The 23,720-nt window shown below is 45.4% G+C and overlaps 2 protein-coding genes across 2 annotated transcripts; one reads left to right on the top strand and one right to left on the bottom strand.

The window, feature by feature from the left end:
• The first annotated feature begins 649 nt into the window (after positions 1 to 649).
• LOC108028647 (uncharacterized) lies at positions 650 to 23,677 on the top strand. The gene is made up of 4 exons (XM_017100572.3): positions 650 to 1,926; positions 19,797 to 20,408; positions 20,748 to 20,876; positions 21,291 to 23,677. The coding sequence occupies exons 2-4, from the start codon at positions 19,976 to 19,978 to the stop codon at positions 21,911 to 21,913; spliced, it is 1,185 nt and encodes a 394-aa protein (XP_016956061.1). The 5' UTR covers positions 650 to 1,926; positions 19,797 to 19,975; the 3' UTR covers positions 21,914 to 23,677.
• Positions 2,241 to 2,880, bottom strand: LOC108028648 (uncharacterized). Its single transcript, XM_017100573.3, has 2 exons — positions 2,489 to 2,880; positions 2,241 to 2,426 (listed from the first exon to the last, which is right to left on the bottom strand). Exons 1-2 carry the CDS (start codon positions 2,843 to 2,845, stop codon positions 2,385 to 2,387), a joined length of 399 nt encoding a protein of 132 aa, XP_016956062.1. The 5' UTR covers positions 2,846 to 2,880; the 3' UTR covers positions 2,241 to 2,384.
• Positions 23,678 to 23,720: the final 43 nt, after the last annotated feature.

Below are 23,720 nucleotides of genomic sequence, written 5' to 3'. Positions count from 1 at the left end.
TTTTTAAAAATGATTTGAGTATACATTTTTAAGATTTAATTTAAATAAGTTTATATTGAATACATTATTCATTTTGTTTTCAGCAGATGTTCAGATACGAATATAGGTTTAATAAGGTTAAACAATTAATTCTAATAAGCTAATTTTGGGTTAACAGTACTCACTAAATACACACCAATTTTTACATTTTTTTCAGTGCTGCAGGCGCAATCTCCGTAGAACCCACCGCTTGGCAATCTGAATATTCATTTCAATTGTGCGAGCTGCATCGGCGGTAAGAGAAAAGCCTGCGCCATTCCATCGGCAGCGGCTTAAGGCACTTTCTTTGGCCAAAAGAGTGCTTTCGGCCGGTGGTGCGGTGGTGAGTGGTGCTCCTAGCTGCTGGTGGTGCCGCCCGGTGGGGGACGACGACCCACATAAATCATTCACAATTAGATGCGGACGCATCTGCGGCAGCGGCTTAAACACCTGACCGACTTGCTCCCAAAAGAGCTCCGAGTCGGAGTGGCTTTTCCCCGAGTTCCACTCAAGGCCCGAGTGGTACGTCGGGCCCCGTTGAGTGGACCGATTCCGAGGCGTTCCGCCCGCGTTCCACGGGCCTCGACGGACCTGTTCCCAGTGCGTGCCGTTCAGTATGTACTTGAGACCGGTTCGAAACGTTGCCAGCCGAAAAGTCAGCGGGCCGCGGACGACGATTACCCCACAGAAGAACCCCAAGAGCCAGCCACTCGCAACATTGGCAACTCAACAGCAACACAGGCAGCACTCCAGCAACATTCAGTCTCAACTTGGCAAGCCCAGGCCCATATTATACGATCCGATACGATATGATATGATAGAGGCCGCAGCTCGTTCGGTGATTTCAGTGTGCGAAATGGTGATATGGTGATATGGTGATCAATGCGCGATCGGCAGTTCGAGAGTCCCCAGGAATGCCGCGTTAATTGAGCTGTACGTACAGCTGTAGTACAAATTTGCATAACCAGTGAGGAGGCATAAACAAATCTGGCCGCGGAGCGTCTTGGTTCACTGATTTAATGCCACAAACAGATTGCAGATTGTAGCCGCAGCCGCGCCCCTGCCACTTGCAACTTCTCCGGCTGCAACTTGTGCAGCAACCACCTTCACCTCCACCTCGAACTCCTTGCTGCATCTCGGTGCTGCCATTGCCATTGGTACTGGTCTTGCTCTTGGTCAACCTGCTTGGGAGCTTGTTTCTGCGGAAGAGCTGCCGCCGGAGCGCCAGACCCGGCAAAAAAAAACACCAACAAAAAATAACAAAGTTACAAAAAAAAAACGTAAGCAAAAACACATACAGAACAACACGGCTGCCGTTGTCGTCGTCTTTGGAATTTTCTTTAAAAACAACGCGCTAAGATTTACAACGCGGACCCAGGCAAAAAGTGTAAAAGGCAAGCAAATGCAGCCGCGGAATAAAAAAATTAGCGCATAGTGAAGTGTGTCTCAGTGTCTGTGTATCTGTGTGGCACACACAAAAATATACATATGTTTGTATCTTAACCGAGTGTGCGATTCACAAAAAAAGAGCTGCCCAACTAGAGAAAAAGTTTGAAAAGTGTCAAGCGAGCGGCTCGGTGGCGGCCAATAACCCAACGAGTGGCATGCAATTGCGGCCAGGCGACCCCGACGGGTTAATTACCGTTATCCTTGCAACACAACAACAGCGGCAGCAACCAAACCTACCACTAAACGGTGCTCAAGTTGTGGATTACGTCTACGCCGCGCTGTCGCCGTGTGAAAGGACAACAGCAGCAGCAGCAGCAGCAGCAGCAGCAGCAGCAGATACATCTGCAGCATCCACAACATCGGCCATAAAAACCGCATTGAACACACGGCCAAGTCAAGTGAACATTCCAATCGGCAACGTAACGGGCTAATTGGCGCACACCGACAAATCAAAACGAGGTGAGTTTCAAGAATTCTGCATCTCTCGGATCAATTTGCCCCGTGAAATTGCCACTTAGTGGTGCATTTTAGAGAGTAGCGGTCAGTTCGGTGGCAGCATTTGGTTCGTAGAGGGTTTCCTGCTCTCTAATGAAATCATTCTTTAATGATTAATACGAGTTGCTAGCAGTGCGACATGCCTGTCACAGCACATCAAAGTGATTTTCCACAGTTTTATATTTCCTCTCTCACAGAAGAAACAGCCTAAACAGCATAGAAAAATATTTAAAAATGTGCCAATTAATGAATTAGGTTTAAATGATATTATATCCACGTTAAAAACCATAAGAAAGGGTATTATGCTTTTATTGATTTCCTTTGTGGACTAAGACGTGGACCTTTGAATAAACTGGGACTGCATCAAACTTTAAAAATGGGCGTAGATCCATCACTAGCACCAACTTTGTTTGGTTAAAGGCCTATTCTACTGCCGATGATTTTGGGGGAGCTTTCGCAGCAATCTAGGTGATAAATTTGGTTTAAGATAGAACTTTGGCTTAAATCTCAGTTGTTTTGACCCTACCAATTTGTGTGGTGTAGATCTTTTGCTGGGCTTTTTCGTCAGCGATTGTACTTTGGACATAACTGAATTCTCCTGGCCATTTTTCGAGTGCGTGCTCTCGCTCGTGATGACAACATCGTTACCAAGGTCCGGCAGTGGCCGACCCTTGATATGTGGCAAGTTGCCGATTTCGATTTGCTGAAGAAATCCCGATCCTGGTACTAGAGTACCTCCCACTGCATCGTGTAATCCCGATGTGGAGGTGTTTACCGATATGGTTCTGCCCTTAATTACTTTGCGATTGGAGTTTTCAGGTTCCTTCTTATTAGCTAAAACACCTGCAAAACCGAAAAGCAAGAGTACCAGTATCCAACCCATTGTCCGAGGAGATTCGTTCAAGACAAGTAGAAAACTCGGGGTGTATCTTAGCAATACGAGTGTGACCAATAAAAATTTAAGGCTTTAACATGTTGTAAACTCGCTTGCATTAATGTATTATTTAGCAAATGTCAAAGCCACTTGTTTTACTAAAAACTGTACAATTCAGTTTTGCCCTAACATTTGATGAATTGAGGTACTAGTTCTTGGACTTCCAGTGTGACTCTCAAGCTTTAGCCCGACTTCTTCGATTTTCCCTTTGATCTCTGGTTCGGTGCGACTTGAAAGCCGGCCAGGCTGTAGGCCAATTCCAGGGAAGTCCACTCCATCAGGCCGAGACCCATCGAGTTTTCCGAGCTGCAGATACATTTGTGACGGGCACTTGGACCTTCGACGGATGCAGACTGCTCGGCTTCGGCTCTTGTATCTCTCAATTTCCATTAGACCGCTGAGCGGGTTCTCCTCCGGGTTCTGAAGTGAATTTATGTCGAGTCGCTAAACAATTGATGCTGAAAAATGATGGCAATGACAAAGTGATTACTGGCAGCAATGGAAAGCGAGGAGAGATGCCAGCAATCGAAGTTCAAGTTGAAAAATAACATTTTCAATTTCCAATTGTGGGGCATGAGCAGTCGAGCAGGGGAAAAGTGAAAATGAAATGCTTTGCTGCCAATGGCAGACAAAAGCGGTTCATCATTAATCATTTAGTTTGTTGTTTTTACGGCGCAACCGAAAATATACCTATTTATACGTACATAATCGCCTTGACTGGGGCACTTCTTCATCGTTTGGGGCACGTTCTTGATTTGAATCTCTTGCCTCCAAACGACGTCCCATTTTTTCCCGTGTTTGTTGTTTCGTCTCTGAGTATTTGGCTTTGGTAAATTGCTCATCGTCATGCCTTTATGATTTGGTATATTATTTTTGAGAATTTGATGCGCTCAACTTGATAAGCCCAAAGCGCCCTCCGCTCTTCCACCGCCTTCCCCGCGACCCCCTTACCCACCTGCATTCCTGACTTATTGTTGTGCCCTTCGGTGTACGTGTGTGCCTGGGTGTAGGTGTGTCCACAGAACCCAGCCCAAAACTCCAGACTCATTTTAACAGTATCCAGAGAACTTTTTTCCCGATCTCTCTTCCTCAGCAACAAAATGTTTAACGTTTTAAAAACAAGGCAAATACCACATTTACTTTATGATTATTTCTAAATACCCTACACCAAAGATATTTTTAAATCAAACTGTTTGAATTGAATTTTTAAAATATATAAAATAAATGATTTGGCTCATCATAGACTGATTCATTTAAAACAATTTTTAAAAATATATTTTATATTTGAAGTTCTTTCAAGCTGCACATATAAATATACGAAACCCGCAACTACCAATTCCCAACTCCACTTAGAGTATTCCGAAGACCAAAACCTGCAAACAAACTTTGCAAACTCCGGGAAATGATTGCACATCAAACTTTTATTCGCCAGCTTCATGAGCAGTACAGCAAAGCCCCCCGATAGCATCCTGCTGCCTTCTCTCCCCCCGAAGTAATATTCAGCCCACCCTCGTTGCAATAATTTCATTTCGTTGTACAGTTTATTATATAATTTTTGTCCCTCTTTGACTTTTATCTTACGTTTATTATGCCCCATGGAATTTGCCGATTTCCAGACGCTGTCCAACAACCCGCTGGAGGTCAATGTCTGCGCCCACCGCCCAACCACCCAAGCAGCCACCACTCGATGGCGAGCATGAGGCAGCACATCCCTAAGATACATCCTGGCCCCGTGGCAGCCAGCAGCTGTCCGAATGTCAGGCTCACTCCCACACCGGCTACACGAGAATCCTTGGAACGCAAAACGTCGACTTGTAATAATCATAATCGTAAATTTGCAAAAAGCCGGCCGAGCCCAGCCGTGTGTCCTGGCTGCGTTGGTCCTTGGGGCCCGTTTAGCATTTCGCGCGGCTCCTACGCGGCCATTGCCAAAACGGGGCGTGTTCGTGGGCGTTGTGTTGTAGGCGTCATCATCATTATTATGGCCCTGTTTTATTTATTTTTTTCCCTCTTCAGTGGGTGTGCGCCTTGTGCGTGGTTAAATTATCGGGGGGAGTTCCCCAGGTCCTCGGTTCGCGCTGGAGAGACGCCCCTACTTCGCCGCCTGTCCATCGACTTGGCGAAAGGCATTTAAAAAGTTTTCTAAACTTCATTTCGAAGTTTTATTACCAGCGCAGAATAAAACGCCGTGCAATTTCTTTCCCCCCCCCTCTCTATCCGCTCCTATTTTTCCGGCTTGTTGTTGAAATTTGCTCTATTAAAATTCCGAGGCGCAGTTATGCCGGTCCAGGACCTCGGTGCAGATGCCGCAAATGCCACCGCTCCAGGATCCACGCCCAGATCCTGGGGGAGGCCTGCATCTGGCGGAGCCATCAGTTATGCAGGTTGCCCCGCTGCAGGTTCCTCTGGTTGCCTCCTCGAACCCCTTGTTTCCTGCTCCTTTTTCAACTGCTTATCCTTGCTGGCGGCTTAGCAGCTTTGTTGGACTCAGCCAAGCAGCCTGAAAACCAGCATCCAGCAGCTGGAGCAAGCTGCAGCGGAGCCAGGACTCCGGGTAAGTCTTAGTTATGTGGAACTGGCATTTATCTTGCGATAATAGCAAGTTGTGTGAGGCGAAGGCAGTGGCGGAGGCTCAAGGATGCTCAAGGAGGTATCTAGAGGGGCCTTTTTATGTATCTTAAAAGGCACTATACAGACAATTATTACATTTACATGAAGCAAAAATAGGAAAAGTTATTATTTTTTTTAATACTAAGAAGAACGATTTTTCAATAATACTGGAAAATTTCAAATACTTGTTGAAGGTATAATAATAATTAACCGAAAATGTCAGAAAATATATCTGAAGAAATATGATCAGATATAAACCTAAATCTAATAGTAATTCAACAAAAATAAAGTCCCTAAAAAATATCTTAAGAGTTCCACAACCTTCAAAATAAAAATTATTTTTATAAACCCCCTTTTAAGCCCGCCCCTGACTGGCTTCTTCATACAGTACAGCATATGCTGCCTCTGAATTTAACATTTTGCTAGCGCCAGACAAAGTATGCATTCGAACAAGTCACACGCAAAATGTGGGAGGATGCAGGGATCCAAGGATGTTTCCCGAGAATGCTTAACCTCGAAAACCCCCTGCTTATGTTCGTCCTCGTGCATTTTTGTCCCTAACGAAAATGTTTATCTGTGTAACTGTAAGCAGGATAAACGCACGCTTGCACATGGAGACAGATACAGATACAGATGCTGGGGCAGAGACTTGAGCTACAGCAAAAATAGATCAGCTTAAGTACAAATGGCCGTCGATGCCACGCCCCTTCTCCTGCACTTCCCCACTCTACTCTCCTCCTTCTTGAGATACTTTTGCGGTTTCTTTTACTTCCGTTCGCTCCTTTCTTTCACACGCGCCAGCGTCCATTGTTAAACTTTAATGCCAAGTAGTGGTGGTGGTGGTGCGAAGCTCGTGATCCAAGGGGGCGAGCGCTGCAGGGGCGTGGCTGTACAAATTTCACGAAAATTGTCCTTGCCATGGCGCACGGGGAAAACTTTATTTTAGTTTCGTCCTCTCGCTTCTTTGCCCAGATGGAAAGCGTTATTTTATTGAATTCTTCTCTCTTTTTTCACAGGAGGTTGGAAGGGTAAAAAATACAAGAAAACTAAGTGAACACGGCTAACAGGGAAAATTCTGTTGCCACAAAAGTTTTTCGTTTCATTTTCCATTTTTTGCACATTTGCCTGCTCGATTTTCGTCCTCACCCTTTGGCAGGCTGCTCATTTACTTTGTTGTCCCTGCTGGTCCTGTGGTCTCCATAGTTTCCCCCCTCTTTTTTTAGTTTTTAAGTCCGGCTGTTGGTCTTTCGTAGATTCGGTTTTGTAGTTTTTGTTGCATTAGCTGCTCGTTGAGGCGTAAAGTTCAATGGCGGGTTAAATGGACTTAATACCGGAACTTTTTAGAACTTTTTATCCCCCACCTCCCGCAGGACCAAACTTCTGGCGTTGATCGTCCTGGGCAACAAAGTGAAAGTTTTTTTGTTGAACAGCTTAAAAAGAGATTGGCTTTCCCGCTCCCACGGCGCCTTCCTTCTCTCTCTCCCCTACTCGCCGGCCAAAGGATTTAGCAGTTTGTCCAAGTTTGTGTGTGTGGCCAAGTTCGATGGAAATGAGGAAAAGGAATTCTCGACAGTAACAATAAGTGATGGCCGTATGTGTTGGCCGAAGTTCCTGGCTCAAGGAGAAAGTTTTTAGGTGACAAAGGAAAAAGTTGAAAATTATTTGAAATGCTTTTCAAATGGCGAATGGGCGAAATTGAAATGGAATATGCACATTTAAGTCGAACTTATCTGAAATAGTTTCCCAAATGCAATTTAAGATCATGTGGCTTCGAATCTGAAAACTTTAGTTGGCGACAATAGTTTTTTTCGCATTTTCCAAAACTTTTTTCTAAAATCCCAGCGAAGCCGTACCTCTTCGAATTTCCGTGCGCGTGTCAAAAATTTCGTTTCCATCACTTGGAAAACCCTTCAGACGAAACTTGGCCAACTTTGGCGGCGCTGAGGGCACTAAGGAAAATTTGTAGCCAACTATGCAAAGGAGGCCAGCAAACAAAACCGTCAAAAATAAGAAGGGGAGCAAAAAAATGGGCGAAAAAACGGAGTCCCGTGTAAGCTTTTTATGCCTTTTGGCCAAAGGACATACTGGCAATTTTGTTGCCCAGGAAGGGGGAAAAAGGGAGCATTTTCCATGAGGGTAGAGGGCAATCGAGGCGACAAGTTGTTAAGTAAGCAGCGACAACTCAAATAAAAGGCCAGCGGAATGAGATCCCAGATAGTTTCGCTTCTCCCAAGTCGGGGAGGTGTAAAAAGGCCATCAAAAAGCTCGGGCTCTTCCGGAGATTTCTCTTAAAGTTTCTCGTTGTTTTCCATTCCGGGGTGAACACAAACTAAAAGTGAGAAAAGCAAGCGCCGCAGAGATTGAATAGATTGAGGAGATTGAGAATTCAGACCCTCAGTCTCCGTCACTCTTCTGTATACAATATTAAAATTCGCTTATGCCCAGGACAGCAGGCGGACGTCTTATCTTCTGGCCAGGTCTTACCTGCAGTTGTTTTAGGCGGCTTTTGTTTGGTTTCCGCTTCACACTTCCCAAGTGTCGGGGCCGGGGACTCCGGACTCCCAGATGCGGTTTATGTGACATGCGGGCCAGGGAAACTCAAGAAACTAAAGAAGCGGCTGTGGCAGCGGCAGCAGGCAGTAAACAAACGAATGCTGGCAGGTGAGTGGCAGCAGAGGCGGAGTCTTAGGGGGGTTCCAGGGGGTGCCAGGGGGCCAAGGGGCCAGGGTGTGGCTGGCTGGTAACAGAAGTCATACAAACGCAAGACAAAACGAGGCGACAGACAATACAAGACTTCGAACTTGTCATACAAAACGCTGGCGCGACAATCAATGGAATTTATGGTCGCAGCAGGTTCAGTGCCAGTGCCAATCCCAAAGCGAATCCCAATCCCAAGCCCACGGACAGAATCCCAACCAAGATCCAGCCAAACCCTTCCCGAAGATGCCCGGACTGAGTGACATGTGCACTGGAAGAACAGTCCTGAGATCCTGAGGGCTTTAGGCCAAAAACCTATCACTAAACAATACAAAAAATCTTGTTAAATATTTAAAATTAAAATCTAATCATTTGTAATACTTTAAAAGATAATATAGTATTGTAATAGACAATAGATAGATAAAAATCGTATTGTATCTTCCAAACAAACACTTTACTTGAGATACACAAAGCCCCTTTATTTCTGAGATTTTCTTGTGTACAAAGCACCAAATTTTGTGGAGTGTTAACTTGCCTTAGTGTACTTAAGCATTTTTAACGCCATTTGATGCCTTTTCACACATTCGGCAAGGCGAAGAACAAACACCACCAGAACAGAGCCCCAGACCTCAAGCGAACCGAAAAAATAAAACCCGAGGAACACTTAGTCAGCCCATCATCGTCCTTCGTCCTGCCCCTCCCCCAAGCGCGCTCATCCTTTTTACTGCCCTTGGAATCCGGGGGCAGGGGTCAGGCACTGCCTTATGCGGCTTGTGTTTACACTAACATACCCGGGTCCTGAAAGTACGAAAGGAGTGGGAGGAGCCGAGCTACTGTATTGAATTTCACGCATCATTTGGCTAAGGTTCATTCGGTTCTCGGTTCTGGTTTTAGGTTTTTGGACCCCAAGGCGTGGGTGCAACTTTTTAACTTTGCGGCTGGGCTGGCTTAAAATTAAAACAAATATCGGGAGAAGGGCAGGCAGTGGCGGTGGGCGAAGGTGTTGGAGTCGGCATTTAATTTCAGACAGGTGGAAGATTCCCGGGCTGGGCCGGGAAATGTAATATGCTTTGCATGCCCATTTGGTTAAGGAGCTGTTTCTGCTGTGGTTGCCCTAAGTGAAGTGCGACTGGGAAAATATGTGGGGAATGTGTGCCAGCCCAAAGGGTTCGGAAATTCGGGGAAATCGGGGGTTGGAAGTAGTCACTTCTGGCATTCCAATGTGTAGGATATCAATAGGAAGTCGCAAGATAATGAAACAGGTGAGAGGTGGGGCCCAAAAATAATTTGTGGGCTTTGTAAGAACTCAACAAGGCACACAAGGGGTGTTGAGCAAGTTAGTTTGTAGCATATATTATACCTACCTATACATGGCATTTCAAGTCTTTAAAATGAAATTTTATTCTCTGTAAAACCATTTATTGCGCAGCGATACCTCACTTGTTTTTACCGCTTGTTTCTACTAATGATTCCTGTACTCCGCTTAATTGAAACCGCTTTTATAATTAAAACTTTAGTTGGTCGGAGAACCCGAGAACACAACTCCAATCCCAGAACCAACCGTGAAACCGCAAAACATATATTACGTAATGCCCCACTGCAAAGCATAAAACCCCGATATATTTATTTTTGCTGCTGCCTCCGCTGGTCTGCCCCAATGCTGATTAATGTGGATTGGCCGACAAATGTGTGCACATTAGCATTAAAATGTATATATGCGTACAATGGCACAACTATGGATGCTCTCTTTCTGTGTCGAACTTTTATTAGACCAATTAAATTGCGGTCGGCAGTGAAGAGTTGAAAAGCCAAAAATACAGAAATACATGGAGAAAAAGTCGATGTCTCCCCTCGGCTGCCATTTAATGTGCAGTAATTTTCACCCAACAAAGGCGGTCAATTAGGGGATTCCCCACCTCCGACCCCCCGAAAAAACTATTGTTGTTCTAACCGGCGAACTAAGACATCATGATATGATAGATTTTTCTTTTTCAGGGAGGGGAAGCCCAACTAATTAGCCATCATCAGCAGCGGCGGCTACACAATTTCCATCAAACAACAAACACCAGACACTAAACTGCACTGGCCAGTTAACCGCAGGTACATGAGGGTTTTTCGGTCTTTTGGGGTTTTTTTGTTCGGTTTCGGGAAGCGTTAGTAACTAAATTAGCGGCCTCTGCTTTTTTGTTTCGCTGTTCCCTCTTTTTGTGGTGTTTTTCCCTTGCGGAGTATTTTTTCGGGGTTTCTGACTGCAGCCACAAATTATTGGGCCCAGTGTTTTAGCTGTGTCTCCTCTTTGCTTTGTTCAGTCGACTGTGGACTGCAGACTGTTGACTGTTTTCTGTTTTCTGTTTTCTGTTGTCTGTTGCTTAATTTCCAGTTGCATTTGCCTGGCTAATACAGACATCTCGCTAAAGATGGCAGCAGGGCGGGGGGCCTCGAAAAGAAAGAAAGAAAGAGAGCGCGGGGAAAGCAGAAAGCACTTTTAGATAAAAGGTTTTTCATGTCGTCTCCATTTGGAATTCAAGCCACCATGGCTATATCCATCCGAATAGCTATGGTCATGGTCATGCCATGGCCCTGGACTCTCGGATTCGGATTCGGAATCGGATCTTCCGCCTCAGACAAGACAACGGTTTTCCAAAAAAAGAAAGAGAGAGAGAGAGAGAGAGGGCTAGGGAGGGAAAACCCTCGTCGCGTTTCAGTGAAAAACTCTGAGTGGAAACCGTTGGCCGGCGAATTATGCATGCAGTTGCAGCGCAGCGTTTTTCTTTGTTTTTCCTGCCGCTTTTTTGGGAAGCTCTAAAAGCCTTTAGTTTATTAATGTTTGTCCAAAATTTAAGAGGCTCTATCTGAGTGCTACTTCATCTTGTGTCTTGTGTGTCTGCTGCATTCACAGTGATTTAAGTTGGCTAAAATGATTTGGTCCGTCATTAATCTGGCCGCCGTCAGAAGCGGAGTTATTAGCGTGCGGGTTCCTCAAACACGTTTCCACATCTTCTGCTGGTCGAGTAGCTTTTCACGTTGTTGTCTTCCCCCGGTTTGGGCCAGAATCGCTGCAGGCCATTTGCCGCCTTCTCTCCATCATGTCGCGGCTACTCGCACCGCTGCTCTTCTACTGAAGAAGCTCTCGAGAGGCGAAGACGACGACAGCTACAACTGCCGAAACATCTAAAATGTGGGACTGATGATGGTGGCGGCCACTTGGAATGACAACAAATTAGACAGTTAATGTTAACAATCTTTTATGATATTTACATTTTGGAAATGGTTAATGTTGATTTATTATGGGGAGAGTGGGGAGCGTCTTCGCTGTGGGAACCTTCCCAGTGGGTTGGGTCGGCTTGATTAATTCGGCAAGTGGATTGGGGTGGTGTTACCTTTCACTAGGAAATTTTCTTATAATTCAAAATATTTCACTCTTACTAAGGCTAAACACCATTTTAAAACAAAACAAATAAAATAATTTTGATAAAGAGGCAAAGCTGCCCTGTTACTTAATCTCTAAAACCTTTTAGCCATCAATTTAATTTGAATACCTATTATATTTCATAAGTAAATATTTGCCTGGACCGGCGCCAAATAAACTCCCTAGCCACAACCTAGACTTCCCTATAGATTATCTGAAGTATGCTAAGTATTTTCCATTATTTCCGCTAGCTGCGCAATTTTGACTGCCATTTTTTTCCCGCCGACCGCTTTAAAGTGGAAAATCGTTTTGCGAGGACCATCAATCATTTTTTCACAAAATGTCCAAAGCGAGCTCAACTCGAGTTTGCTTTTAGAGTCCTGAATCGGGGCTCGGTCTCATCCACAGCTGTCTGCTCAAATCTGTATCAGCTCTATCACTTGCCAGCCACGCCCCCTTGCCGCCCCCGCCCCCGCCCCCGGCACAACATGTCAACAATACAAATGATGGGCGCGTCAACAAAGGGGCGTGGCACGGCAGCAGCTAACTGTAATAGAGATAAATTTGCTTCATTTTTTGCTGTCGCTGATAAAAACCGAAAAAAAGGAACCCGCACAAAAAAGTGGAGCAAAATCGGGGGCGCAGTGGGGTCGTCACGGTGAGCTGCAGTGGGGAGTGGGGTGTTTTTCAGCAGCTGCCTTTGAAGCGACGCGCTGACAATCTCATTTGGCGACCACTTTATTGGCTTTAATGACAGCGCTGCAAGGTGTCCCTTTGGTGATTCTGCCGGAGCAGCTGTTGGTCGTCATCTGGCGCGGAGTTCGGGCGGTAAGCCCCGGTATTACGGCTGCCTCTCGAAAAGCGGAGCAGCCCGTTGGGACTGGGATTGGGGCTGGAAGTGGCACTGGCACCGGGGACCTGGTACCCACTCCCCAACAATTGCCGGCCCCGCCAGTACGTGCGATTATTATCATCAATTTTGTGCCGACCGAGTGAGTGATGATTGTTCCAGCGAACGGAAACCCGGCAACGTTTCCACTTACCCTCGTTGTTCTTCGGTCTTGTTACAGCGTTTCGCAGCCGCTCGGTGGGTGGCTGCAATTCCTTCAGAGGTATAACTACGCGCGGCAAAAATAACGAGAAACAACAAAGAAGGCCATAATCTGCGGCTCGACTATTGGATACCCGTTACTCAGCTAAAGGCAGTGCGAGGGAGATGGAGATAGGCATGCAGGAAATCGGGTGTTTCCGAGATTGCACACTTTATTTGCTTATAAATTTGTAATGAATAGTCCAGTTTGAAAACATTTTTTTGAATTTATTTGGGTATTGATAATTAGAATAAAATACCATTTACTTTTTACATAGTTTCAGAATATTTTCAAGGTGTAATTCAGCAATAAACGGGGGCAGGTGGCCAGCTAACTCCGAAACAGTGAAACCAGTACAGGTACTACTGCCCGAAAAGAAGTAGAATTACAACGAGATTACAAGACTGAGCTGAGCGAGTCCCATTCCGAGCCAGAGCTTCTTTAGCCGGCTCCTGACTGCTGGGCGTCTGTAAGCGTTAAAACGAACTCAAGTGGAAAACAATCTAATTTGCTAAAATTCCTTCCGCTCCCGCCGGCTCAGTTCGGGGGATTTCCCACCCCCTCTAGCCCATTTGAAGATACTTCTTGCCTTTACTCCAGCTGGTTGTGCTGGTGTTTTTCCTTTGCTCTTCAACTCAATTAAAGTTGATGGCCATTTTGCGTCGTCTTGGCCAATATTGTTGACTGCTTTGGCATTGGCTTTTATGTGCTCGGTTTTTAGCCTGGTTTATGAGCTCCCCGGCAAGGAGTTCCGTTCCTCCTGCCCGGCAGTTTTATGTATTTATTTGTTTATAATTCGGTTCGAGTGAGAGTTGGAATCAAGTTTATTGAGAGCCATTGAAAGTTCTTAATTTGATAGAGGGTTCTAGGGGAGGCGTGAGCAGTTAACCTGGTAACCCAGGGATAAGTTTCAAGATTGGTCAGTGCTTGGAGATTCTTATCTATATTGTTTCCTCTCCACTTTTCTGCTGAACTTTTGCCCGACATGATAATATATTTATGTGTATTTCAATTTATCTTTCTGCTCACATCCCAATTTCTTTATTATTTTAACATCTCGCCCCGCATTCCGCAGATTTTCTTCCAACTTTGACCTTTTTCTGTCGTCTCTCGGACAGGACAAAAGCAGAGAACGTTAATCTATTGTTTTTGCCAGTCAAGCAGGCAGACATGATGACATACCCCGTCCCGCATTATATCTATATAAAGCATAGTCGAAGTCCTTTTCCTTCACATGTATTTTCCTATTTTGCTATTAATGTCAGGGAAAATGTTTTGCTTGCGATTGGAAATTTGTTTGTCCTGCCATGTCCTGTCCTCTCGGCTTGACATTGTCCTAGGGACTGGACATTTGTCCTTCGCCTCCCCCGCCCTGGCTGGCTGTGCTTTATGACTTCACACAGCCACTTGATATATGAGGCATTTGCATGTGCCATAAATTTCTGCTGGCTTTGACTTTGCTCATTTAATATTCATAAATTTCTGCAGCCCCGAAAAACATGAAGAAAAATAAATAGAATAAAATATGATTGTGTCGGAAGGGGCAGGAGGGTTCGGGGATCCAAACTAATTTCCACAGCCCCAAAACTGTTGTCATTTATTCTCGCCACACCCTCCACTAAGCCGCATAGACTTTCTCATACCCATTTCCCCCGGCTACAGCCTGCTAATTGTTTTATGTGCCAAGATTTGTGTCTCTGTCCTTGTTTTTTTTGTCGGGCTTTTGCAGCTCTCAGCCGCCCTAAACATGTTTGCTCAGTCTTTGCCAGCCACGCCCACCAACCAGATTGGGAGTAGATATTGTTCTTTTGGGGAAGGAGTGGGTACACGGGGGAAAATGTTACAGATCTTATCACATTTGAAACACTATTTAAACACTTGGTCTATAAATTATAGTTATACAAATTTTGATTTCAAAACCTTTTTTAAATCAAGATTATCATGAAATAAAGTTCACTATGTTAACAAAATTTTTACAAAACAAAATATGATATTAGATAATTTACAATCTTATAAGTTCTGATATACTATTCTATTCTTTTTTGTTTAATACCCTTCATAAAACGTATCAAATTTTGTTATATATTGCCAAGCGACTTATAAAGTCTCTTATATGACATCATTGGAGCTAATCAAATTTTACAGTCCTTAAATAAAACTTAATAGGCGATATTGTAGTGTAAAGGGGAATTGGCAGTTTTCACTTGCTTTTCGATTAGACTGCTCTGTTCGCCTGTGCTAACAACAAGGAATTAATTCATTTTGTGTTTCCTGTGTGTGTGTATCTGTATCTCATGGATACCTAGCTGCTGCTTACGCCTACATATTGATTTTCGTATTTATTTTACTTTTTCGCTCTCTGCTTTTGATTATTTCCCTGGGAGTCGGGACCCAGGAGTCGATGGATGGATGGACTGCTGGCTGCAGGCCAGGTCTTTTGTGCTGTACAGTGCACTGTGAATAAAGAGAACCACTCATGGAACCCGTCTGCCAAGCGGTAGACCCTATTGAGGCTCCACTGTGGCATAGCTGCTGGCAAGAAAAATTATTGCGAAGAGCAAAGTGGCCCGAGCCAAAAGGTGAGCTCCTCGGCTGCCCTCTATTCCTTTCTGCGCGTGTGTGGCCCGCGGCTGTCCTGGGGAATCTATCAGCTCCTCCACAGAGCCCCTACCCCTCCACCGCCAACCAACTTAGGACAGCTTTTATTGAGTTTGTTCGCAGGCAAATTGCATTAGACACTTGGCAGCACAAATGAAAGAAAACGGACTGCTCCCCCTGCTCTTCCTGCTCCTCCGCCACGCAGTCATAACTTGTGTCGTACTGGAAACTAAATTTTAAACAAAATATATCATAAACATGCAGCGAACTCAACCCTAAATATTTCAAGTGCCCTGCCCCGACTCCTTTGCATTTTTTATGTTTCCTCAACAAGTGTGGGGAAAATGTGTTGAGCCCTATCTCGAGGATGAGCGTATGCATATGTATATCTCGCCGAGGTTTTACGGCCCGGTCGTCCTTTTTCTTTCAACAGAATGCGTTTTGTGTAACTCGATCTTAGCCCCGACCCTCCGACCACTCGAGGCATTAATGTCTTATTGACAGCTCAGGATTAGAACTGAGCCAAGTGTCTGCCGGCTGGGTGAGTGTGTTTGAAAAGGGATTATAAAGCGATTTGTTTGTCGAAAATTATGAATCTGGGAACACAGAATACCCCGGCATCGAACAGAACAGCAGCTCCCACACGCTGTGTGTGGCTCAGAGTCAGTTTTGATATGCTGAGATGCCAAGAAGGGAAAATCAGCCAGCGATGGCATCTCAAATCTCTTGGCTTTGTTTGGCAGCATGCTTTACGACATTTCGGGGTGGAAATTTCATCAATTTTGACGTAAGCCAAGACAGCATTAACTAGTTGGTTTTCGGGGGTCCCAAGACAATGCTCTTTCGTTGAAAGGGGGAGTCCCCCTGAACTTACTTATCTGAAACCAGAGAGCAGAGTACATTTTGGCTGCAATAATTTCTAAATTTACTTATCTTCAGCTTAAATCCCTAACAGGGCCATAAAATTAGACTAAGACTCTGCTGGGATGCAACCATTGTTATCCCAATCTAAACTACCTTCCCAAAAATAGAATATTTATTTCCATTTCGGGCTTATCTGGCCAACATGTCAGGTGCACAACAATGGTGGCTTTATCCCAAGTCCACTGTCACACGAAATCTCCAATCTAATCTCGGATTCATTAGTGTTATGCATATGGGTCTTTGGTAATTTCAAAACCGATCGATCGCAACGAATCGGAGATCCCACAACGAAATTCCAGCCCGGGGTTTCACATTCGATGATTTCAATTTGAATGTGAATTGGCAATAAAACGCCAAGTTTATCAGCTGCCGAAGGGTCGCCTAAACAGCAGACAGAGGTCTGCGGTTTTCCAGTTTTTCCTGCCCCGGGGCCCGAACTCGTTATACAACTCTATTAGTTTCCATTTCGTTCGGTCGCGCATACAAATCAACTAATTTTCCCCCCGAACCCAAAATATCGCTTTCTACGGAGTGCACTCCAAAATGAGTTCGTTTCTTTGGGGCCGTCGTCGATCTCCTGCTCATAATTTATGTAAATCCAACGTAGGCTGTCACTTTTATCTGCCTCGCTGAGTACTTGCCCGGGCATTTGAATAAAATTTCAATTTTCATGCATGGCAATATGAGTTCGTTTTGTCCGAGTCCAATTTATATTAGAGGCCAGCAAGCTAAGTCAATTATTCTGCCAGAATTCCGGACCTGGCCAACAGCCTCCTCTCTCTTTATTATTAGTGCGATATCATGTCGTCGTTGCCCCGGCTACATTTATTTTGCCAAAAAAAATGCCAGACACGTCCCAATATCCATGTCTGACTTCTCGACTTTAAGGATCAAATAGAGCAACCCAAGCAATTTTTGATTGTGGCAGGGGCCCGACTCTCCGATGTGACAGACTCTGACATTTCGGGCTTAAAGCTTCCCCCGCTCCGGCTTTAAAGCAAGCAAATGTATTTACCCTGACCTTTGGGCCGCCTTGTGGCTTAAAAATTGCCTTAAATGGGATTTAATTTTATTTATTTCTCAGCCAGGACAGCTCTTATCAGAGGCTTTCGTTGGTATTCAATAATGAAATCCCCCTGATTAAAGCCAAAGCCCTTAATTAAATGCCCCGAATTATTTTGCAATTTTTTCGCTAGCCCCAACGCACACGGAATTATTTCGCTCACATATTTAGGTAATTAAGTTGCAGGGGGTGAAAGCTGAAAATGTTTGTGTTAATTTTGAAAGCCAAAACTCGTAATAAACATTCTGGCAATTCCCGACTGTTTCGCCCCTTTGTGGCCACCCTCTGCTACAAAATTAATTTCTACACGCACATATATTCGAGGGCAAATAATAGTGCCGGAGAAAAATAAATGAAAATAATGTACAAACATTTCGCACTAATTAAAAAGCAGGACGAGGATTTCCGGGGGGCCGAGCGCCGAGCGCCGAGAATGGAAATATAAATATTGAATCGATGCTGCCTGGAATTGAATAGGACATGTGTAATTGCTTTTCGCATCTCGGCGATGTGTGAATATCGATTGTTGTGCAGGCTGCAGTTATTGATGGGGCAGGCCCGTTGTTACTACACTTTTCATTTTCAATTCGTTTCCCGGCCTGGGCGTTTCTCGTTTTGTTTATTTGCCGGATGGTGGGCGGTGGCACACCCCACCTCCGCTCGATTGGCAAACAGAGGAAGCCGCCGGCGGGCACGTTTCCACGCAGAACCGATTGAAACTGAAGACGCGTTTTTGGACATTCGATTGGGAGTTGGTAGGAGGCGGTGGGTGGGGGTGAGGTGCCTGCAGAGCCCACGCACTGCCAGATGACAGCTGTCGCCGCAGACGTGTACTTACCATTGCCAAAGACTCAACTTCCCCCCAAAAACTGACTACCAGCAAGGCAAATCAAAGTGCGCTGAGCCGGGCTCACGTGACTCTACAATTTATTTCAAGCATGCAGCGAAAATAAATTTATTAATAGCCCCAGTCAGTGGAGACGAAGAGGTATTGCCGCCACCCACACAGCTTTTCACAGTATCTCTCCATCACCCAGCCCTCCGAGGCCGCCGAAACCCTCTGCCTCTCTCAGCTCCATGTTCATTCATTCAAAAAACAAAAATAGAGGAAAAGATTCGCAGTTGGATTCGCAATTTCGCTTGCGTGAAGGAAGTTCAGTTTTCTGCCCGTTCTCGGGTCCGCGTCAATTTATGCGCCTCACGTTTTCTCATTTTCAAGAATGACTAAATATCGTTTACACCGAACTCGCCCCTCGACGCTGCCCCAGCCACTCGGCTGCATTTCTGCATATGAAGTATTATTTGCGCAAGTGGAATTAAACTTTCCTCGGGAAACTGGCCACTTTTTCAGCTTTTTATCCATCTACCAGTGCATATATATTTCTGTAATTAAGCGCGTGCCAAGTGGAAATGCTGCACGAGGAGAAAAGTTGGCTTGTTAACTACTCTAAAGAAAAATAAATTATTTAATTAACGGCGCAAAGTTTCAGCAGAGAAGCTTAAGAAGGGCAAAGAATAAAGACTTATAGATCCTCTGGCATCTGCAGGTTTTTAAGCAATCACCACCCAAACTTTCAATCGTATCCCATTTTTGCATGTGCAAAAGGCTTAAATATCTTGGTACCTCAATCCGGTATGCATTTCCATCTGTTTGCAGCGAAAAGCGTTGAAAATTTCGACAGCCTGAGCGGCTAATGCCTGAAACGTGTCGGCCTCTGATGGTTTGGTAACGGAACGAAAAAAGAGTAGTTTAAAAAGTGGGCCGGGTTCTTTGGAGTCGAGAACTTTGTGAAAGGGTTGCCAACTGGAGTGAAACAGATTTATTTGGTTTTGGCCAGGCACAAGTCTGCCGAGCAGAACTCCCAGCTAACGAAGCACTCTGCTTCATTTTCACCTGCCGATTAGCCCAGACAAGGACTTTCTGCTGCCCCTCTTGGCGCTTGCAAATTAGTGCTAATTTATCAGGATTATTGGCTCGCAAATCAAGTTTGTTGAGACAAGTGCCGAGGCTGGGGAAAAAAGGGAAGCTGACACAATGGAGCTTGTTTTTAATAAAGCAAATTCGAGGCACTCCGAACTCGGGTCTCAGAACTGAGAACTGAGAACTGTAACTAATGCTGACTTCTAGCCTGATATCGAACTGTCAGGCTGTCAATTCTCGTTAGCAGTGCCTGCCATGTGTGATGTTGATGTCCTATGTGTATCCGCGTCTATAGCATCTATCCACAGCAGTCGATGTGTCGGTGTGTGGGGCTCAGCTCTGCTGCTCGAAGTATCTGGCAGATAGCGTTGGCAGAGCTGTTCAAAAATTCAATTTCCAGCTGAAAAGATACAAATGCCAGCGAGGGCAGAAGGCTGAATGCCGGGAGGGGGAGTTACAAATTGGAAATAGGTAGAAAAAGTCATTGAGAAACGATTGCTGACATGAGTCTCTGGCATGCGAGGGACAATTAAGGCTTTAATTGGCAAAACTAACTTGCTCCTTCCGTTTGCATTTTCCATTTGCAGCCCGAAGAAAAAGAACCAGAAAACAGGCGGAGCCCCAATCCCTTCACCATGCGCCAAACGGAGGACTAACAGACAACGGCGATAACTGGCAATAAGCGAGGAGCGTCAAAGGATTGCAGCCCCCAGCCCTCAATCCTCCACCCGGAAAACTCCCCTTGTCCTTTGGAAACTCAAGGAAAATGCCATCCGTAGCGAACAACAACTACAGCAACGACGCGCGGCTCAGTTACGTTGTAAATCAAGTCGCATCCGTATCTGTATCTGTAGTCGCCTCAGCATCCGCATCCGCCTTGCCCTCCGCATCCGCTTCTGCATTTCCTACCTTCAGTCCGCCGCGAATCGCAAGTCTGGTGGCCAGCAGCTCCGCGGAGGACCTGAGCAGCTTTGGTGACGTGACATTCGACATCTTCGATGACGATGACGACCTGTTCGGCTCGCCAATGGCCTTCGATGCCAGCGAGCAGGGCCTGTGGAACGGCCGCTTCGTACCGCCCCCGCCCCGCCCGCCCTTCTTCGTCGACGAGCCGGTGCTGAGCGACGGCCTGACCACGTGTGATTTGTGCTCCTGGGCAATGCCCACCAAGAGCACCTTCATGTTCGAGGGGACGATAGGTGAGTGCGAATGCAAAACGGGGTGCACTGGGAGAAATTTTACTATATAGTGGTAATAAAACTAATCTTAATTCAATTATGGAAACTTTTCGAGAAAATTAAAAAAAAGGTATTTTGGATCGACCATATTTTTAAACAATATTTGTTATAAATGCAAAAAAAAATTTGAAACCTAAGAGAGTGTCATGTGGTCATGACTTCTAAGATGCTATCTAGAATTTCAAAAGCAATCTAGAAATTTAGTTCCTAGTGGACTTTTGCCAGTGTAAAAATAGTAGCTGAGGGCTGCACAACTGCCGTTACTAACCGTTACCCTTTCGCCCATCCTATTTTTTGCAGAAAAGGCCACAGAACTGGGCTGGCCACTGACGCTGATCATCGTGTCCGTGTTGTCGGCGCTGCTAGGCGCCATCATCATGATTGCCGTGGTGCGCTGCCGGCGCAAAAAGTCCTCCAACAATCGCAACGGTGAGTACCCACATGGACACATGGCTGCATTGGCCAACTTGGCCGAAAACAGTGGGCGTAAGCCAAACAGAGTGGGCACAGTGGATGAAAATTCAAAGCTAAACAAAATATGTTGAAACTTAAAAAAGGAAAACAATTTTTTTAAATTACCGATCCATTTTTAGTACCAGTAATATTTAAAAAATACGAAACTTTTTTTATATCTGTATGCTTTTATCATAAGATCACATCCACTGTGCCCGCAGTTGGCCATTACACGGCCTTTACCGGTGACTCTCACAACACGCGGCGACTGTTTTCGCAACTGTGACCCACCCACTAACCGCCCCCTCTTTTTCCTCCTCTGTCTATTTTCCGGCACCCATCTCGTGTGTGTTTTCGTGTGGCATCTGCATCGGTTGCTCCAACACGCAGACACGCACGTGCAGTGGTGGTCTCGCAACAAACGCGCCCACGGCAACGGCTTGAGTGGTGCGGGCGGGGCGAATGGGGCGGCTGGTGGTGCCGTCGGCAGTGCGCACCACCACAACGGCAGCAGCAGCAACATAAACAACAACCACCTGAGGCGAAGCAACATCTATACGGCCCACCCGGCGGACAGCATACGAGGTCTGCAGCCGCTGCCGGTGGTACTGCCGCTGCCTTTGCCACTGCCCCACCCTCCGTCTGGTGGAGCATCGCCTGCCTCGGCCTCGCCGCCTGCCCCACAGCAGCAGCCGCTGCAGCAGCACCAGCAGCAGATGCAGCCACAGCAGTCGAACCACTACTTCCATCCATACCAGCAGCAGCATCTGCACCACTCGCATACGCACCACCACCACACGCACCACCATGTGCCGCTGTATCCGCACGACTGCGACGAGGATGCCGCCTACGAGGAGCCGGAGTACCATCAGCCGCAGCAGCTGCACTCGGTGAACAGCAGCAGCTCGCTGTCCTCGATGGGATCCTCGCCACTGCCGCCGGAAACGAGCGGCTCCGGAGCCGCCAACTGGCCACCGGGAGCCACATCCGCCACCATGGTCATAGCCAGCTGAGAAACGGGCCCGGACTGCGCCTGGATCTGGCAGCAGTAATGGTAATGGCAAGGTGGATGCGGCTGAGGATGTGGTTGTGGCTCGTCGGTGGACCCACTTGAGATGCAGCGCACATGGACGGGTGCAGATCATAAAGGGGATTACACGTAACCATTTTGTGAAGTTTATTTTTGCCAGTTCATCCCAGCCAGGGACTCCCTAAACGTACCTATGTGTGTGTCTGTGTCGCCAATTGGGAAAACCGAAACGAATTTAGTGTCACTTCCGCTTCCGTTTCGCAAACTATCGAGGCAGACAGGCGAGAGGGTTGCGGTGTGGCACGATATAGAGTGGAGTGGCATGGTATGGTTTGGCACTGCCACAGGACACGCTCTTTACATGCCATGCACGTTTCATCCTTTATTGCCGCTCGGCATTAGAACAGGGATTTTGTCGGATTAAAGCAAATAAAGGGCGTGCTTTCTGTTTGCACCCAACTGGCAACTGCCGATGATGCCACAAGTTTAAATCGAAATACTCTGGAGCGCTGCGGGTACATCAAACTGAGCTTTTGCAGGTCCTGAGAGCAACTTCGAAGGGTACCACGTGGTCGATGCGGAGGAGCCCCCGAGCTTACCACTTGTTTTTTGTTTAAATAGAAATTTTCGGCTTAGGGCTTGTGGGTATAAATGTATCTCGGCCGTATTCCAGGGCCCGAAGACTGTCCCGGGCAGACATTGAGCCACAACTTTGTGGCTTTTCACTTCATTCCGCTCGTGTTTCTTGCCCCTGCAATGACGGCGACAAATGGGTTCCGAAACTGGCAAAAAACAAATAACATTTAAGCGAAAATTGAAGAGAAAGTCCGGCGAAGAACTCGCCGCATCATGCGCTAAATCATTAATCAAATTATGAGCCCAAGCAGCTAATAGCATTTGCATTTTTAAACAGGCACTCGTAATAACAATCCCGTGACAAGCATATCAACAAACATAAGCTCAACAACAGCCAACAAAGTACTTAAAACAATCAAACTTTGCAGCAACCTAAACGTAAATGCAAACGTAAACAAAAACTCGCGCCATTGTATATTTATTGTAAATATTTTTTTGCAATCCGCTCCAATTAGCAATTAGCAGCCGGAGCGTGCAACAGAAGTTTCTTCAACAACTAAATATTGCATAATTTCAATTCGATCCTAAAAAAGAAAACATCAACAAAACAAAACAAAACATTCCTCTTCAAAGCAAACGCAAAGTTCAAGTTTCATTTAACAATTACAATTTACGACAACACACAACCAAAGACTAGTCATTTAAGTCACAACTTCGCTATGTACAAACAAGTTAAACGAGAAATAAAATATGATTAAGCGGGTTAATTAACTCGATTTACGGATGCTCCATTCGAACGCATTCGATTCGCATTTATTAGTTTTACGAGATGAAAGAACAACTGCAATATTGTATTTTAAATATTTATTAATTAAACGCACTTTTGCCCACTCCCTTTCTATCCCACAGTAACAATAATCGTAATTAGCATTTACAATTAAAAACTCAAACATCAAGTAAATAATAAATAACAAAGCGAAAGACGAGCGAAAAACGCGCAAAAAATTACTATGAGCAACTCAAAATGTTCCAATGTTTAGATTAGCCAACTAATTACGCGGAAATGTAAACAAAAGCAAATACTTCATAGTTTTCATAACAAATTCATTAAATTGTGCAGAAATAATTTAGGCACACAAACTACAAAATGAAAATAAAACAAAAGAATTAAACGAAATCGTATTCAATTTGAAATGGTTTTCTTTACTTAATAA

Source organism: Drosophila biarmipes, chromosome 3L, assembly GCF_025231255.1.
Source record: "Drosophila biarmipes strain raj3 chromosome 3L, RU_DBia_V1.1, whole genome shotgun sequence".
Taxonomy (NCBI): Eukaryota; Metazoa; Arthropoda; class Insecta; order Diptera; family Drosophilidae; genus Drosophila; species Drosophila biarmipes.
The sequence above is the reverse complement of the archived record's forward strand: the minus strand, read 5'-3'. Positions and strand labels throughout refer to the sequence as shown.